The 19,325-nt window shown below is 45.8% G+C and overlaps 1 protein-coding gene across 1 annotated transcript in view; it reads right to left on the bottom strand.

Annotated features, from left to right (window-relative positions):
- TMIE (transmembrane inner ear) overlaps positions 1-19,325 on the bottom strand; it is a 31,607-nt gene that overhangs the window by 6,688 nt on the left and 5,594 nt on the right. Inside the window, exon 2 of the mRNA XM_027786541.2 lies at positions 10,022-10,139. Coding sequence (XP_027642342.1) covers positions 10,022-10,139 — 118 coding nt within the window. The remainder of the gene's footprint in view (positions 1-10,021; positions 10,140-19,325) is intronic.

Here is a 19,325-nt window from a genome sequence, read left to right as displayed (position 1 = left end):
TAACTGCAGCACTTGTGTTTAAATGCTCTTTGAGAAGCCTGGAGAGCACTTACTACATGGCTACAGCGATGCTTTAAGGAAAGAGCTGGCGTATTTTGGTTGTTCAGCTACTCGGCGGTGTTAATAACTGGCTAATTCTGATCATGTAACGACCAGTGAGGGCTACTAAGCTCTTAAGAAAATTAGTTCGTGCTCCAGTGGCTGCCTGTAGGACTGGTCTACCCTGAGCGGTCGTCGGCTGCTGGTGGTGCCTGGAGCACCTCATCTAAAGGTGCCGGGGCTGCTGCTGGAGCTATTGCTGAGATGAGGTGCTAGTGCCTCAGAAGGGGTCCCTGAGCTGGGTGCAGGAGGAGACCTTCCCTCGGAAGGGTCTGCAGCCGTTGCAGGGCATGCAGCTGCAGCCGGGCTGGGGCTCAGGCTCGGTAGTGGAGCTCGGGGTCTGCTTCCTTCTGGAAAACGGAGGCAGAGGTGGTAAAAACGTCAGGTTTAAAGGCTAGGGTGGAGATCAGTTAGGTGCTCTCTTAAGCTCCTTCTCAATCCTGCATTTTATCCTGCCCGGTGTTCTTTCAATAGAAATCTAGTACTTGGATTAATGCACGAATTTCCTAGAAAGCAAAAATAGGAGCCAAAGAATAATGAGGTCTAGACTGTAGTCTCAATAGTTGTGTCAATAGACTTCAAGAAAAACATGTTTTTAAACATGTCCACCTTTGTAAAGTGCCCTGAGGACATGCTGAAAGGGGTCAGGGCTGCGCCTGTTTGCTCAGCTATCAAGCTTAACTACACCTCTCCGTGGGGTGTTTGTCCTGGTGTCTGGAGATGGGGGTCTGTCCCCAGCACGGGGTCACGCCGTCTGACCTCTGCACATCACAGGTTATTACGTGTAATTAGTGCCCGAGTGAAATAACTCGGGTTGGGTTGGATCCCACCTCACCCTGGGGAGAGCTGTTAGGGGGCAGAGTGTGGCAGTGTTTAACCACCCTCCCTGCCACCTGTATTTCTCGAGTTCTCATTAGAATTAAGTTGGGTTTAATGGCCAGGCTCTGCTCTCACTTCTATCTGCTAGACTAAAAAGATATTTAATTCTTCTTTTTCCCCTTTTTCTTTCCAAAGTCCTTCAACGCTGCAGTCAAGTGGCTTTTTGATCTTCTTTCCAACAAGCTAAACAAAGCGCAGTCAGTGAGACTCTTGCTTGAAGACTTTTCTCCAGGCATCAGAGGTGAGAATTTTTGGCCTTTTTTTTTTTTCTTTTTTCTTTTTCTTTTTTTTTTTTTTTTTTTTTCCCTGCAAGCCTTGTATTTTCAGCGGGTTTGGTGCGTTTGTTGTTTTTTTTTTTTACACATACGCACAAGCATCTCACCAGGACAGCATACAGAGGTCAAAACCCTTTCTTAGCTCTTACTAATCCACACAAATACATTCCAATAATTCCTTACTGCAGCATCACCCCAAACTGCACTGTTGCTTAACTGATTGCTTTGCTCTGATAACAGTTACTAAATTTTACTGATCATAATTTAGTCCCTGGATGTTTGTTTATTCTGTAGATGAGGTCTATATCCTTTCTCCCAACCACAGATCTTTGCTTCTGATGTCATTCACTGCATTTTATTCGAACAGATTCAGACAACTGTCTGCATGGTTCCTTCCACCTTTTTTTTTTTTTCTTTTCTTTCTTCTTTTTCTCCACCCCCCCGCCCCCTTTTCTCCTGTCTGCCGCCAAGGAGGACAGCTTTAACAGCAGCCACTTCGTATTTATTCTCAACTCACCAGTGAAAAATACGGGTTAGGGTTGGACCTCTCATCAGAACAAATGTTTGCTTAGGAAATTTTGATCTGAGCAAAGTTAGATTTCTGGGCTACGAAACGAGCAGGACAAAAAGCAGCAGGTAGTTGCTGGGAGCTCCCTGGAGCATCCCTGTAGACCCAGGCAGGATATTCAGAGATCATGGGTCATCTCAACCTTAGGTAGACATCTAAAGCAAACAGATTAATTATTCCCACTTAGTTTGTCGTCTGGTCAGTAGATGCCTGCCCTGAAGGCATCTCTAGATAGATGAGATGAATTGTAGTGATAAAATCCATATTAGATGTTTTGGCTGGCAATCTGAGCTATTAATTAACACAAGCCCTAATTAAAAAAGAAAAAAAAAGCTAATGATTGCTTCTGCTTTTTGTCTCTTTCTTGGGGTCTTTTATACCTGGTGCAATAGCTCCTAAGGCTAAGGCGGAGCTCCGTAACCTTCTTCCATCCCCACCATCCCTTCTTAAAGGCTGGGAGCAGGAGCAGGATTTACCATCCAAGAAGGTGAGAGGTTTGGGACTGAACCTTCTCCATTGCCTCCATGAAACGAGAGCATCTGTCCCGAGGAAGAGCCAGCAGGGCAGCTGTGTGAGGCAAGAGCTAAGGATGATTGTTCCATAACAAGGAGAAATGCCTCTTGACAGGCATTTATTAAAAGAATAAGCAATATGTTGGACCTATCTCTTCTGAACTAGCAACAAAACCCAGGATCCCAACACCCACAGCTAATCTTGTGATTTGGGAAAATCAAAACGAGATTAGGATCTAATCTTTGCAGCTCAGGCTTGTCTACCCCCAGAGCTTATGTAGTCCTATGGATACACACAGATTTAAATTCATAATTAATTGCAAGCAACATATGGGTGCTACCTACATTTATTTACACCAGCAGGGAATCAGGGGTATAAGCTGTTATTTACTCTGCCCTAGGAATCTGCAAAATCCCCGTTGTTTGGTGTTAGTTGGGTTTTGTGAGTTGATAGCTTGTGCCTGTTTGCGCTGAGTAGAGAAAAATGCACCGGGGCATGGGGCAGGGTCATGCATGAAATTGCACAGGAAAGGCAAATGGGAATTACAATGATGATGCTCTGTTGAAATAACAATAGTAATAATAAATCAGAACATGACGAGTTATTAACCAAGTTGGTTTGCCCAGGAAAGCTGCAAATCTGACTTCCATTTTCAGGCCCGTAAAGCCATACACAGGCGATATTTGCTTGTCCCACACAGATCTCAAGCACACCTGTACCTCTCACACTGTGCCATACAGCAAAGCAGCCTCTCCCCAGGGTCCCCATCTCTGATGCCAGCGTCCACCTGTGCACCCCAGCACCCCACTGCCTTGAGCATGCCCGATCATTGAGCAGGGAGGAGGATGGAGAGGTAGGTCAGGCTTCCAGCTGGTGGGAGCACCTACACAGAGGAGCTGTTTTGGAGCCCCACTGTGGTCCAGCACCCCATTTCTTCCCCTTGCAGTCTCCAGACACAACCCCCTGTGTGACCTGACAGCTGTGGCAGTTAAGGGAAGCCAGCCTCAGGCAATGGCATCTCCAACCCTTTTTAGCTGATAGGGATCACAACTAATTCTGTGGTAGCCTGGGGGGTGTTGTGTGAGCTTGCACAACAGTGGAAGTTTAAGATAACATCGCAGCACAAAACAAGAACACCATGGGTTATTTGTTATCAAAATAATCAACAAGAAAGAATATTTACATGTCATTAATTGAAGTACTTAAAAAAGTGGTCTTTCCTTTTTATAAGACACTTAACTCCCTTAAGCACCCTATTTCGTGCTCAACTTGAGCTACAGGGGCTGGTGCCAGTGAGCTTGTGGGTTGGGTTATTTTGTAGCCCTACAAGCGCAGAGCCCCTCTAAAACAGAAGGAAAAGTCTCTAAAACTCCAAAACAGAAGGAAATGTGTGATAAGAGGTTTCTACCTGAGAACCTGGACTGAGGGCTAAAGAGGGGCTCAACCTATTGTCCCAATGCAGAAGCCATCCCTTGTCCAAGGGATGATGCTCCCTGTGCCAGAAGACAGTACTCCCCTTCCTTACAATCATGTGTTACTCCGTGCATGCTGATGAGCGTTTCTCATGCTGGGCGGCTGGTGATGCACTGATTGAAGATAGACGGCTAAAGCCTCTGTCAGAAAGCACTGTGAGAAGCATCCCTGAGCCAACCTATGTTATCCATGCCGCACTGGAAATTCTGCACATTAATGGAAACATCTGAGTAGTTTTGCCATCTAAAAAGTAATGGTTATTTAATGGTGTCAATCTTTTGCCTGGCGTTTATACTTCAACACCCGCAGCAAGTTGGTAAATAAACCCTCTAACACCTCAAAATAAAATATGCTCAGTTAATTGCATTCAAGATGATTAACATCTTTGTTGGTGCTCGTTAAATAATACTTGATTCCTAGGCAGATGTTTGTTCAGTGCAAGCCTCCCTCCCTTGTACTTTCACACTATTTTACACTCCTCTGGAACCTTTGACAGGTTCTAGGGAAAGACTCCCAGTTTAGGTAGGCAGATAAGCAAAAGCTTTGCATTTGTGACTCTCGAGCATCCCTCCTGACACAGACCTGCATCTTCAAGCTTTCATGCCTGTGGTTATACATTCCAAGAAAAATCACTGGTGCTCGTGCCTGGGGCTACACGTTACTATTTGACTGGCACAAGTGAGAATGGAAAAGCATCTCTGGTAGGTCTTGCAGAAGGACCAAAGATAAGGAAAAAGAGATCAGAACTAAGCCTCCTACTTTTGCAATCAGTTTCTGCTTTAGCCCACTGCTTTGTCACTCTTTTTCCAGGTAAGCCCTACTTCCCAGCAGTACTAAACCTAGTGGGGACTACATGTAAGGGTGTACAGGGAGCAAACTGGTTTCTGCAGACCCAGAGCTGTTCTGGTGCCATTAAAACACCAGCACCTAATGAATTAAAGGTCCACTGCTCATGGACAAGAGGGGGTCTGAAGTCCACCACCAGCTTAAGTGCCTCAGGAGTTCTTTGGCATGATAACAAGGTGCCACCCAAAGCCAACTGACTTGGTCTTCAGTTTGAGTTGAGCACAAGGCGTGAGCTCATGCCTGAACAGGGCAGTGGGATGCAGTAATGGCTCTGCTGCAACCCCACCTCAGGTGGGAGCCTCCTGCTACAGTTTCATCCTACCTTCTCCCTCACTTGCTCCATTCAGCAGAGTGCAGATTCAAACCAGGATGATAAGGAAAGGTGTCTCTCCCTGCCTGTGGTACCTGAAATGAGTCTGGTTGACATTGCATCGAGCTGGCGTGATACAGAAGAAGGAGGATACTGGGCAGGAGTTAAGAAGCATTGCTGCTTCACAGCACTGTCCTTACTCCCACCACCCTCATCATGCTTTCTCCAATCTATTCATGCCTTTCATTACAGAGGCATGTTAAAGTATTTCACCCTGCATCCGGACCGGGTTGTTGGATTGTCTCTGCAGAAATCAGTGGAGCTCAAAGAGGTGCTGCCTGGATCCTCCCTGGGGGGCTGCTGTCCACAGACCTGGAGGTGTATGTAAACAAGGGAACCAGCAGACCTTGAAAGCAAAGCAGCATCCAGAGGAAAATAAACAGCCCACAGGGTTGCTTAAAAATGTTGATGGTGGTTGTTAGCCAAGTAAAAGGGTGAGTCGATGGAGAGCACTGGGCAAGCCTTGGGCCAGCCGCTGGCTTTCCCAGGGATGGATCAGGACCATCCCCTCCCCAGTCACAGCACTGCAGTTTGCAAAGGGTAATACCTTCGGTGCGAAGTCCTCAGTCTTTGTGGATGAAACGGGCTGTGCAAGATTCTGAGGTTGTGACTCAGTCCCATCCTATCAGAGCAATAGCTTTGGACCTCAGTTCCCTATTTACAGCTTTCACAGGATCAAGAAAGCAGATAGCAGCCCTCCTGATTGAATCAAATCCTCCTGACTGCTAGTCTCGTCTTAGATGTCTGTTGTTTCATCAAAGTCTCTCCAGGAAAGGGGGATACATGCAGATCTTGGGGGCAGAGGAGCTGAATTGATGCTGCATGTGGTACCCCAGAAACACTTTTTCTTCCTTTTCTTCACAGATTTTTCTTCGTAGAGGTTGTTTGCTTTAAAAATGAGCTCGCATGTGCTTTCTCCAGTTGTAAAAAAGATTTGACATTCATGATTCTCTAGTGGATGAATAAGAATTTTGTAATGATACACACATCTGAGAGTTACGCCTGCAGCGTCACCTGAATGATGCTCTGCATGTGCTACTAAGTTATGTTTTCTATTGTGGGCTGGTTTCCTCCCAAAGTTTTGCTTCTCTCATGACATATCCTATCCCAGAGCATAAACAATGGAAAAAGATAGAGATGGATGGGTCTGACAGAGAGATGCTTTCATACGGCATCTGAGAAAGCTGGCAGTCAGCTGCTGCAGGAAAGAGAAAAGCCTCCTGCTGACAGGTGTGCAAACACTTATCTCTTCTGGGCTCTGCTTTGTGGAGCTGGGCATTACCCCTTTGGTTTGTAACCTGCCCAAACACTTTTTGATGAGTTAGAAGATCTCCCCAGATACTTTTTGCCCATTTTAGTGGTGTGTGTTGACATATAAGATGCCTTTATGCAGGGATTTTAATTTTTTTCCCCATTAAGGAAGGAAGGAAGGGTGTTGTGAATTTGGGTGTTTTTTCTGCCTTTCATTATGCGATGATGCCATCTTGTGGAAGCTGTTAAGAGCAAGAGTTGGAAACCACGCGTAGATCCTATCCATACCTGCTAGTCCTGTCATTCAGCAGGAGCAGGTTTGTGGGGTGGAGGAGTGTGCAGGATCCACCACCCAGGCTCGGTGTGTTACAGGTGGGATGCTCTGGTCCTGTGGCTGCCCTTAGCAATTACCATGCAGCTCTGGGACTATTCCTTTCTGGAGCAGCGATCTTTAAATTTCTATTTCAACTGAAAGGAATTCAGTTCAAGTGTTCCACAGTCACCCGCTGTGAAGTAGCAAGGGGCATTAACTTTCAAAGTTCCTCTCCTCATCCTCATTTACTCCTCCTCTGGCTTCACGTGACAAAGCAGACCCGCCCCTGAAGCCCCGATAAGAAGGTGGGTGGAAAGCCAATGGGATCGTCTGGGAGCCCTGGGAAGGATGCTCCTTTGGCTCCTCGTGCAGCAGGGCAGTGCTGTTAGAGGGCTGCGCTACCCTCTTGCTCTGATGGGGAAGGTGCTGCTGGAACCAGGGAGGAGAAAGCCATACTGAAGCTCTTCTCCAGCTCTTGTCCCGTTAGAAAAGTAGAACCTTGCCTAGTTCTCTAGACTGACACCGAGGCAGCCTCCAAGAGCTTGTTCACAGAAAAAAACACCTGTGTCTGCCCCTGAGAGTTAAAGCTTTTCTGGTAAAGCTGGGGAACCATCAATGCTTTGGGGATCACAAAGCAAAGGAGGAGGATGATGCTGCTGGAGCAAGACACGAGAAACTGGTGAGAACTGACTGTACAATTGAGTTATTCTAATGTCGTTAAGTTTGAACTTGCCTTGTTTTGACTTGGGTTAGCGTTGGTTAATAGTTGCTGTCTTCACCAAATACTGTTTTCGTAAAGCTGACTGAGCTGGCGGGATTGCTTTCAAACCCCCTCAGCTCACTGTAAGAAAGCTTCTTCAAACAAAAAGGCTGTAACAGCAGTGGAGCCCTGTTGTGATGCGCTGAATCTATTTATCACCCCGATCTCCTGGTAACTACTTGCTCATTCCTCCAGTAACACGTGTCTGTAGCAGGCTGACATAATAGTCTGGTTTTGTTGAACTACCTGTCTGTGTTAGCAGGCTCTTGGGTCTTAAAGCAGATGTTACTTTACTGAATTGCAAGTAACTGCTCGTCTAAACACAAATCCTTAAAATTGTTATCTTATAACTCGGGACCAGTATCTCATAATTCACGGTTTTCTGCACTTAAATAACTGGGCTGTAACATTCTTTATGTGTTGTTTTCTATAATAAATGTAATTTCTGGGCTGTCACTTGATGAGTAAACTTTCGCTGGGTGTTTGCTCCTTGCTACTGATATTTGTAGGTAACTAAAACCCTTAGTTTCTCTGCTACAAGCAGTGCACTGTATGATACGTGGGTCTGCGAGCATGGCAGCCTTTCCGTGCTTCTAACCCTAAATAATCTGGTATTGCCAGAGCCAGCTTCTAATGAACAACAAAACAATCATCAGACCTACTGAGGCAAAAATTTATTTACAATTTGATGCCCCTGAGCTAAGGAAAACAAGCTAAACAAACCCTTCCACCCGTCTACTTGCATTCTAAGGCGCTGGCTGATAACTTTGATGCCCGTTTCACATGGCACGAGGAGTCTCTAGGGTTAAATACTTGGCGGTGTCTTGGTCTGTGGAGTTTCTTCTGGTTTGCAAAGGGTGTTGTGGCATGTGATGAATTAGCATAATTGTCATTGATGGAGAGATGGCATGTTGTAGGATTCCTTGTCTCTCAGACTTTAGGTGCAGGGTGTGGTGTTTGCCCAGAAAGGGCAATGAGGGGAAAAGAAAACAGAGGAAAATGCTTGTACTCGCTTTGAAAACGTGAATGTCTGGTTTTTAACTTTCCTGTTATGTTCCCCTGCTCTGTTATCAGAGGAGGACTGATACAGGCTACCTATAGTAGCCAAAGAGGTGGCTGTGTCAACAAGTGCCTTGGTTCCCCCAGTGTCAGCAGACACCAACCCCAGACTGCTATGCTCTGTGATTAGGTTAAGGCTACATCTGATGGGGTTTTAGCAGCAAATTAAAAAGTAACAGAGAGCACTAGAAATCCGTGGTCTGCAATACTGGGTTTTTAGAGCCAGCCCAGCAAACCCACCTTCTAAGCAAGGGCTGGTAGTGGGTTAGGGCTGGCACTGCCTGCGGCTGGTCCCCACCAGGAGCTTGCACTCATCACTCTGCTCTGGAGAGTGCCGTTACCTGTGGGAGCAGAAGTGATTCAGAAAGCTAAGGCACTCAGGACCTTCCTTCAGTCACTTTAAAATGCTTCATTGCTCAGTTTCTGAAATTAATTTTAACAAGCGATTAGGGCCACCTGCCAGAATAAGAGAATGGTAAAAAATGCTGAGAAGATTTAGATGTATCTAAGTCATATGGCTGGGTGGTCCTTTCTGGAGTGGGTAAGGGTTTGAGGAGATCAGAGTTGATGGGATTTACCTTCAGGGACTGGGGACAGGCTCTGTCCCTCTACTTACCTGTCCCTAACAGGAAAAAGAGGAGATTCAAGGGCATTGTAGATGAATCAGTGTAACTTCATTTGCTAGAAGAAACAAATTAGTTTACACTTTGCGAAAGTCTAGAGGGTAACAAAAAGATGGGAAAGAAATGGATTTATCACGTTTGACTCATCAGACTGGTCTATTTTTCTGTATGAAGTTGTAGTTGGCTCAAGGAGAGAGCAGAAGATAACTTTGATGGGATTATGAGGGTGTCCTAAGTGGTATTCTCACAGGGAAGCTCATGGTAGTGCAGAGTGAAGCTGGATGATGCTCATCCCAGAGAGTGAGCTGCAAGGGGATGAGGCTGGATGAAGACACTCAGGTGGGAAACTGGCCACATCCAGATAGACCCTCAAGCGTGCTGGGAGAGTGTCTGATCCCATCCCACTACGGTCATGAGGTCTAGCCAGTGACTTCCTACTGCCTGAGCCCCAAAATTGAGGTTTTTAAATCCTGAAAGCCCTGCCAAAATCAAGCTGAAAGTCTTGGCACCTGGAATAGGAGTTGGGGACCTTAACGCCAGATCTGGCTGTGACTGCAGACCTTAAGGCTTCCTATCGCAGCATGTGGGGCAGCACCACAGGAGGCCATGCATAATTTCTGCAGTTGTGGGACAGGGCAGGACCAGGGCTATAACATGCATTTGGGCCTGAATGTGATATGGCAGCTGATCATGGTCCCAGCTATGGCACAAGCCTGTAGTATCTCTTCTTCTCTAGGATGGCACCAGCTAGGACCTGTTGATTGGTATATGTATGTTACAAGATGAAACTGTGGTGGCCCATCTGTGGTTCCTTCAAAGACCCCACCTGCCTCTCCCTGCCGCAAAACCCCCTCAGTGTGTAGCCCTGTGATGCCAGAGACCAAAGAGCCTCATCCTGCCACCTCCGTGGCCATCTGGTCTGTAGTCCTCCAGGACCAAGTCCTGCTTGGGATGGTGCTGTGGTTGGTGCAAGGCAGAGAATCACAACTTACTGACTGCCAGGACAAAGATGGCAAAGATACCAATCACCTGCCAGAGGCGCAGCCCCCAGATCACCACCGTCTCCGAAGTGACAGGGTCCGGTTTCTTTTTTGGGGGTTCTGTGGTGGCCTGGGAAAGAAGGAGAAGAAACAAAAACAAGAAATGCTGTTTAAGATTTGCAAGGGTCCCTAAAACAGTCAGAAAGATGTCAATACTACAGGAGACAGCAGACGCCAATTTAGTGGCCTCTCAACAATCTGGAAATCTTTGAGGAGTAGAGACTTCCATAAAGAGCTGGTATCTAAAGCTTTTGCCATTTTGAAGTTTATCTGAATTGTTGCCCAATTTCATGATTGCCAAGCAAACTGTTTTGTTGTTGTTTCTTAACTTCCCAGCTTTTTCTAAAGAATCAGTTTCCTGGGGTCAGGAGGAAATTGCTTATATTTTGCATTCCTATATTTAAAAGATCTTTTTAAGACTCTGCTGCAAAGTACAAGTGGCTTTTTTCTTTTTTTTTTTTTTTGAAAAGACTTCTCTGCAGGTTGCATTACAGTGGTATCTGCTCTGCTGGGGCTAGATAAGAAGGGAAGGAGAAAAAGAGCTGAATGTTGGGGTGCAATGAGAGCCAGCGGCTCCCTGAAGATGGGGAGCTGGGGGGCACGATGCAGACAGCAGGGCAGAGGTCTCACAGCAAGACCCCATCCCACCACCCCACACAAGGGGAGTGGGGCAGGCACAGGATGAGCAGACAGCCCAGGTCACCAGACGCCTCCACAGTGGTAGGGCAGGTTGAAGGCTCAGTGGAGCTCATGGCCGGGCAGAAGCAAAGCAAGGGGTGAACGCTAGAGCCTTGGCTTGAAGTAGCTCCCACCGGACGGGGGTCAACCCTTGTTGCACTGTCTCACAGTTGGCCCCAGCTGCCCAAACTCCAGGAGAGTAATCTGCCTTTCTCCTTGAGAAACACAGAACTGCTGGATCAAATCTGGCAGAAGTTAGTGTGTGTGAGGCTGCAGTTGGCACTGAGCTTTGAGCTTGATTGTTTCTATTTTTTCATCATCGTGAGACCTGCCAGTGGACTGGGGGAGCTGCTTCCCTGACTTGGGTGCGGGGTTTGGTGTTGAAATATAGTGGGTCTCTTCCCCTCCTTGGTGCACATTCCCATCCTGACCCCACACCAGCCCCTTTTTCTCTGCTCAGACTTCACAGGGCTGGGGCAGGGGGCATGGGTGCACTTGGCTCCTCCTCTGCCCACCACCTGTGGTCGTGGGGTAATTGCTATAGCTGACAGCTACCCCATCTGAAGGAGCAGTGCAGGAAGGGACCAGGTAACTTGTCTGCAATGCCTTGGCCACACTATAGCTGCAAGGGCACCTATATTTATATATATATATATATATATATATATATATATATATATATATATATATATATATATATATATATATATATATAAAGGGCAAAGCATTTGTCCCTTGGGCAGAGACGGCCATGGCCAAGCCTGGCTCACCTGCCCCACAGGCAACGGCTGGCTCTGGGTCTGCTACAAGAAAACAGGTGAATCTTGTCTCCAGCTGTCCTGCTGTGGAGCTCCTCCAGGCATGTACCTGTCTGTGCACTCATGTCCAAGCCCTGAACATCTGCACACTGATGTTGCCTTAACCCTGCTTTCTGTGGGGGGAATGCTCATCTGGAGGGGAGGGCTCTTAAACTTGAGTAACTTGCAGTTCTGTGATGTTGTTTCATAGCTCCTTGGCTTTAAAGGTGTGAGGAGGGGTAGGATTCAACCTCTTAGATACAGGCATCAAGTCTTGTCTGAGGCGCTACAGGGCGTCCTGCATCTGTCTATGCAGCAGGGCACAGATCTTGCACTGCATCATGTGCCAGCTCATGTCAGACACTGTAGGACATCTGGGATGGCACTAGACTTCATAGCAATGTTACAGCAGCGGCCTCATTACCGTAGGTTTGAGACAAAAATCAGGACAACTTATATCCATACCTTGCACTGTGCACCTAATGCCGTATGAGCATCCAGTGCCTCTGTTTCCCAACTGGTAGCAGAGGGATGTTGCTGTTTCCCTACTTTTGCCTAGAGGTATTTTGAAGGGAAATGCCCTGTGGATTTGATGCAGGGACACATACTGGCACTTGCTTATAAGGTCAGAAAGGACACGATTTAAATTCCATTATCACTGGGGGATGAGGAGTTGATGAACCCTTGAAGGGTAGCACAACATGCAGGCAGTAATTCCCACACAGCATATTCTCTAGCTGTCACAAGAGGAAAGCTGAGTTTGAGATGGCTGTTCAAGTTGTGTTTAAGTCCTGGGGATTCAGTCATGTTGCTTTAACCCTGTAAAATTAGCCCCACAAAGCACATATGTCAGATTTCATGAAATACAAGGGAAAGTGGTTCAAAACATGTCACTCTGGGCTAGAGGCTCCAGTTCTGTAGCCAGAGCTCAGATTCCCGCAGCAGTACAGACTTTCAGAGCAGAAAGTGGAATATACGGCAGGGAGATTAAACAGCACAGACAGCATCAAGGAGTTGAGATTAAAACTTACACTAGAGCTGATATTGAATTTTTATATAGATAAATAATGGTAATGAACAAACAGTTGTTTGCAATTAAGAATTTGGGTAACCTGTGTTTGCTGAGAGCCCCTGCACCACTTGAGAACACATCAAATGTGTAGAGACAATCCAGGTGTGCTGTGAGCCCAGGAGGAAGGTCCTGGCTTCTCTTATTTTTGCCTCCACATGAGTAAACCATGAGGCTGCCTGCTGGGAAGGTGGTGCTGTTTCATCTCTTTTATGTTGTAGCTTGCAGGTTCCTTCTGTACTTTCACTTACACACTTATATTGTATATTGTGATCTGGAAAATAACTTAAGGGGGGTGGGGTGTGGCAGGGAATGATACCAAATGCCTCTGTTCCTTGAAAATATCTTTATTTTTACAGTTAAGTGGACTTTTCCTACCTGTAAGTGTATTTTTGCTTTCAATTCATATTTCTTTTGAGGAAGCCAGTTTCTACTGGTGTTCTCCATGAAACAAGTCTTGAAATTAATTGGTAATGAATCAAAATGAAACAAAAAAAACCAAAAACAACCTGAGAGCACTCTGGTATTTTTCTTAATTCACAGTCTTTTTTTTGTCTTTTTTTTGTCTTTTTTTTTTTTTAGGCAGTCTTGCTTCTATATTTTGAGTCACTAATAACAAGTTTAAAGAAACTTGCTCTTAAATTATCTTGTAGATGTTACATTAAGCCTGTTTGTCATTCAGGAAAGCATGTCTGTAAGTTATTCAGGCTAACAAGGAGGTCTTTGAATTAAATTCTGTGGCTTGTATCTATATCAAAGGTCAGAAGAGATGCAATGATGTCCTGTTTAGTACTTATCTTCAAAGAGAGAGGGACTTCGGTTAAAGAGGGGAGCATGTCTGATGCATTAAGAACAGTACTAATTTCCATCTGCTGAAAAGGCTCTAGGAGTGATGTGCAAGGGGGAAATGAGAAAATATGTGAAAAAATGGAATAATAATGAGAGCCTTATCTTGTGAAGACAGTGATGTGAGCTTTCCTTTTGTGGTTTAATGGTGATTTGGCTAGTGCTTCAGGTAAGGTGAATTGCAGCCTGGGCTCCATTGACTGTTGAGGATCCACTCAACATCTATGGGAGATTCTGGGTTAAATAGCTTCTCGGATACCTGCCTTTGATAGAACAAACTTCTCTGGAGTGACCACTTAGATAAAACGGGACAAGGACCTGATGGCCTCCATAGTAGCTAAATGTGGGACAAACAAGGTACCGAAGTCTTATTGCAGATTCAGTCCCTAGTTCTGGTGTGTTCCCCATCTCTGAAATGGGGCTGAACATGTTTTACAGGTGTGTGAAGAAGGCAGATGTTACTAGTGAGGCAGGCTGTCTAGGTCAGCTCCTGTAGTCCCAGGGCAGTGATGATATGGTAGGGTCACTCATACCAACAAGCAGCATTTTTCCCTGGCTTATGGCTTAGAAAATTAGAGGTTAACAACCCCTCACTGCTAATGAGCTTCATGTTATGATGTGTTGTGGTGCAGGAAATCATAGAATTAAAACCCACTCTTGACCTTTCAGAACAATTGTTAGCAAAACACCTTCGTTGCTTTATATCAGAATGGAGGACCTGACCTGAAGTGGCAATAGATTTTTGATAGAAGCTGAAAACACTTAATTTCTAAAAATAAATAAATAAATAGTATTGATCTGAACAGACACAGGCACATCTGATTCCCTGCAGTGCCCTTCCCTTCTCAGCCCATGGAAGTGCTGTTAAAACAGGGCTGTAATGGATACCACAGACTGAACTGGAGCTACTCTCCAATTACTTGCTTATTTGTGCAATACAATCCTTATTTTAGTCTCTTCCTCCTGAAGGATGCTTCCTGCCATGTCTAGAGTGCTTTGTCTCCCAGGGGCATCCTACTCAGAATCCATCAGTGATGGTAAGGACTGCTGTCCGAGCCTGTCTCTGCCAGGCTGCCTTGGCTAGCCAGCACTTCATTGCAATGAGTGACAGCCACCCTCCTCCTGTAGCGCAGGGACTGGCCACGGGCCATCAGGTGCTCAAAAACCAGAATTGCTACAGGTGAACTAAGGCAGAAAAAAAAAAAAATCTGGCCAGAGTTGGTGTGGTCTTGTGGAGGCATCTGGGACAATCAAAGAAGTGTAGGAGTCTGAGATACCCGCCACTGACAGAGGTCCCTTTTCCACTGCATGGTTTCTTTCTACTCCTTACAAAGCATCCAGCATCAAAGAAAAGAAATTGAAGAAGCCGCAGCAGGCAGCAGCCCTGGGGAGGAATCAGGGCACTGTTTTAGGTTCAGAAAATTGTGTTTAACTAGAAGTGCTGACCCCAGAGATCCACGTTTGCCTTCTGCCTTGGATTCAGCTTTTGCTATTCACTGCTGATCCCAGAGCTAATCTCATCAATCTGATTCACAGGATACACTCCATGCACAGTAGTTGGCATGGTTTTGCTATTTTGTGAAGCTTGGCTCTCCAAAGGATGGGTCTTTTCTTCCAGACTTGTCTCTGACAGCTGGGAAAAAGAGCCAGATATTTAAGAGGAAAATGGGTGAGAAAAAGACATTGTGGGCTTCTGCTGGAACTCTGCGTGTGGGGGTAAGTCTGGAGTGCACATCAGGAAGGGGAAAACAGAGAGACAAACAGGGACGTGACTGGTGTTAGTCTTGCCAGGGTTATTCCAGGTGGGAGCGGAGGTGAGGCGAAAGCTGTGTAGAGAGCTGGAACTCTAAGGCTGACTGTAGCTATTGCTCTGGACTGTCTTAGGAGCAAGTCCCCAGAGGACCTGATGATAGTCCAGGGAGTGGAGCTACCGCTCTGGAGGTTATGGTGCACATACTGCCCGCCCAGCTGAGCCTGGCGCTTTGCTGATGGTTTTTCCTTCCACCTGCCTTGCCATCGCACTTGCAGGTGTGTTGCACGCAGCAACAGGATGCTCCACGCTTTCTTGGCTATGGTGGAACACTCAGCATGAGTGATGGTCTGCTACAAAGAGTCCCAAGACAAGAGAAAGGCTGTAGCATTCCTCTACATCCAAGAAGTCTGTTTTCTCATGAGGGTCTGCTCTAAAAGATGCCTGCTCATTGGGTATATTCCCTGCCTGCAGCTGTGGAGAGCAACCCCTTCTGTGTCATGTAACATGGTTACCTGTCTCCTGACCAGCCACGGGGTATCTCATCCACCAGAACCTGATGATCTTCAGCAGGTTGTTTTACTTTACAGTTAAAAATTAATCGGCAATAATCATAAAGAGTGTCCTCCAAGAATCTAAAGTAAAAAAGAATGCAAATTGCAGACTGAAGGTGAGGGATCAAGAACCAACCTTCAGCTCCATGGCTTGGAAGTGGTGGTACTGGTTTTCTACAGCACACACAGAGGTGTGGAACCCAAGATCCTTGTTGCTTTTGCGGGCTGAACCTTCCAGTGTTAGTCTCTTCGCTCTGGGGATCTCAAAGCACTCGATGCATCATCCTTGTTCAAACCCAGTAATATTTCCACCACAGAGTAGAGTAGCTGAGATGGGCAATTAAAAAAAATATTCTCAGCATCACAGTGTGGATCAACAGCTCTGGAACGGATTGCAGGATCCTCCTCTAGCTGCTGTACAATGTATATAGAAACCTTTCCAGAGGTGGGAGTAGGCATTATTTGATGTTTAAATGTTCCCCATTCTAAGTCACAAAGGAATGATGAACAAACCCTTGGAGTAGTAAAAAGATGGGGAAGATGTAAATAGACAGAAAGGTAAGGGGTGTGCTGATGTATGGGGTGCTACAGTGATGGTGTGCCTCAGGAGGAGCACAGCCCGAGGCTCTGGACCACTGCAGAACCATGTGCTCACCATCAGTAGCAGGAAGGCTAGGGGTTGGAGCACCTGCTACCAGTTTATGGACGATTCTGGAGGAAGATGTGGATGAGGAGCAACATAGCCTTAAACAAGGTTGAACTTGCACTGGAGGGAAGAAACAACAAGGTTAAAGCTCTCTGCCACTTGGTTTCAGAAAAAATCTTCTTGTGAACCAGTACATAAAGTAGTGAAATATATTGCATATTTAAGATGAAAGTGCAAAGGGAAAAAAGCATGAAGCAAGACTGCTGCAGAGTCATGACCATTCACGTAGACAATTTGGTTTAATCACTGCAACATTTCTTCATATTCTTAGAGCGAGTGTGGGGTGCTAGGGCTGAGGTATGCAGTGCAATTAATTACTGTAGTGTAATGGCCAGGCTCCCGCAGCTCAGCAAATTATCGCATACAAGCTGATGTCCAGCAACTGCCTGTGTGCACACATGGGGACTCAGTTGCAGGTGGTTAAGTTTACATTGCTACACGTGATGACCCGACAAGGTGTCCAAACTCTTCAGTGTATTGAAAGATGCAACACTGTCCCACATCTGAATGTGTGTGTGGGAACATCTTAATGAAAGTAATTCTCAGCAGCTTCAGGAAATTGGAAGTGCTTATTAGCAATGCTTGGCAATAAATGTCAAGATTCAGAGCTGTTGATTTGTGCATGGGAATAAATGTCAAGATTTGGAGTTACTGATTTGTGCTTGGCAATAAATGTCAAGATAACAGGATGAATGGATTGGGGACAAAAGGAAAAGATATAAGGAGATGAGATGCACCAGAGATGAAACTGGGACAAGGCAATTCTTATGCAGACCTGAGTGGGGGGAAAAAACCCCACAAGAAAACTGTTCCATCCTGGGTGAATTTGTGCCCTTGGGTCACAGTGTGGCCCAGAATTGGAAGATGAAGAAATGGATGAAGAGGTTACATTTGGTATGAAAGCGAACAGCATTGCTTAATCTATGCAAAGCAGTTGCACTAAACAAGACTCCAGACGACTGGAGGCAGTAAAAAAGATGTCTGCAAAAGATACCAGGCTTCAGAGAAGTCATCTTTAGGTGGAGGAAGCTGTTAGGAACACAGAAAATGCAGGCAAGAAACAACATTAGCAACACTCAGGTAATATTTCAACAGGGAAAGACTTTTGAAGGCAAGCAGGTGAGAATATACCAAATGAAATGGTGCAAACCCACACCTGTGGTTAACCTCACTACGGTGCTGCTACCACTTAGTTGTTGGGCAGTGCCTACAGGGATATGAAGTCAGGGTTCCAGGAGGGAACAGCCCTGAGCAGAAAGCAATAACAAGGAGGCCCTGGGCTGGCAGATATATAAAAGGGAAACTTAGGGCTTAGTTTAGCAGCCTAAATGTAAAGGAGACGATGATGTATGTTTGGGTTAACAACCCCTGTAACATTTATGGAAGACCTGGCCTCTCTGGAGCAGCAGCTGGAAAACTGGCAGAGTACAGCACAATGCCTAAAGTAAGATTAGATTGATATGTTAAGGAAAGTGAGAGTAACTCCTGGCCAATACTACTAATAACTGTAGAGACCAAAGATGAACTGTTGATCGGGGTGGCCCTTGCAGGATGTGGAGTAGCTCCTTAGCTTCTGGCCATACTGACTCCATCTCCCACGGGAGCTGAGGTGCCCCGATCCCTTGTTGATGCCAGTACTGCAGAGACTTATTTTTGGTGTCTTAACCTTCAGGCTAAATCTCTCCTGCTGAAAAAAAAAAATGCATTTAACCCTTACTTAGCTGCTAAAAAAACATGTGGTACAAGTAGTTAAGCCTAAACTAGTTATTCCAGGGTTATTCATGTCTGAGAGAAAGCGGCACTTGCGTAAGGCTATTCATCCCTTTGAGGAAACTTATCTAGACCTGCTGAAGAAATGATTCTTTCTCCTCTGTGATTATTTGTGAAGCCTACAGTGACTAGCTCAGATTTGGGTGTTCAGTTTCTAGATGTTCGATTTAGAGCAGGTAAATCCTGTCTTTGATATTCAATTCTTTGCTGCTTCAACCCCCAGAGATCAAGTAAAGAGAAACAAGGGGATTTTTGGCGTGTCCTAGGGATCGAGTGGCTCCCTGGCAGGAGCTGGAACAGGGGCCCCATACTTTGGGTTTCCAACATCTCAGACCCTGTAGGGCTGGTTTGGAGGAGGTGGGGATCTGAAGTAGGAGCCAAGGCTGGGTATGGTCGTGATACCCTGGCCTCAGTTCTGCTTTATTGCCCACCGTGGCCCGTTCCCCTCACTATGGAGGTACAGCATCTGCTCCCAGTGAAGGCTGGGCTGTGCCAAAGTCTTGGCCCCCAAGCCTTGGATGGCATGTCCCCATGTCTGTGGACCCCAGATGTGTCTCCTCCACCCCAGTGTCTCAGAGTTGCACTGAAGAAAGGATTTCTGTGTTGTGTGCAGGCATCACCTTTGCAGCTTCTCCAAGTGCCCAGCAAGGGCTGGGAGGAGGAAAAACTACTCTTCACAGTTGGATCTGAACTGACATTGGGCATTCAGGGCTGTAAAATATCTACTAACCCCCAAAACATTAAATCGTTTCCAGGCAAGTTGCATTTTTAGGTCAGAACAGTTTGACACTGGCTCTTTTAACTGGAGAAAAAAAAAAAAAAAAAGAAAAAGAATCATGATTGCTTTGTTTCTGATTCATTTCAGGCAGACAGAAACTGTCAGTGGTGATGGTGGGGGAAGCAGAGCTATTATCCCTAGTGGAAAAGGAGATAGCTGCTGGATACAGGAGTTAATTTGCTTCATTAAACAACAGAGAAAAAAAATTGTAAAAGGCACAGCTTGTCAAGGTCTTTTTGGTTGGTTTTTTTTTTTTGTTGTTGTTTGTTTTGGTTTTTTAATGCCCCTTCTAATTAGGCTTGACTGGT

The sequence above is a fragment of the Falco peregrinus genome, chromosome 5 (genome assembly GCF_023634155.1).
Source record: "Falco peregrinus isolate bFalPer1 chromosome 5, bFalPer1.pri, whole genome shotgun sequence".
NCBI classification, from domain to species: domain Eukaryota; kingdom Metazoa; phylum Chordata; class Aves; order Falconiformes; family Falconidae; genus Falco; species Falco peregrinus.
The sequence above is the reverse complement of the archived record's forward strand: the minus strand, read 5'-3'. Positions and strand labels throughout refer to the sequence as shown.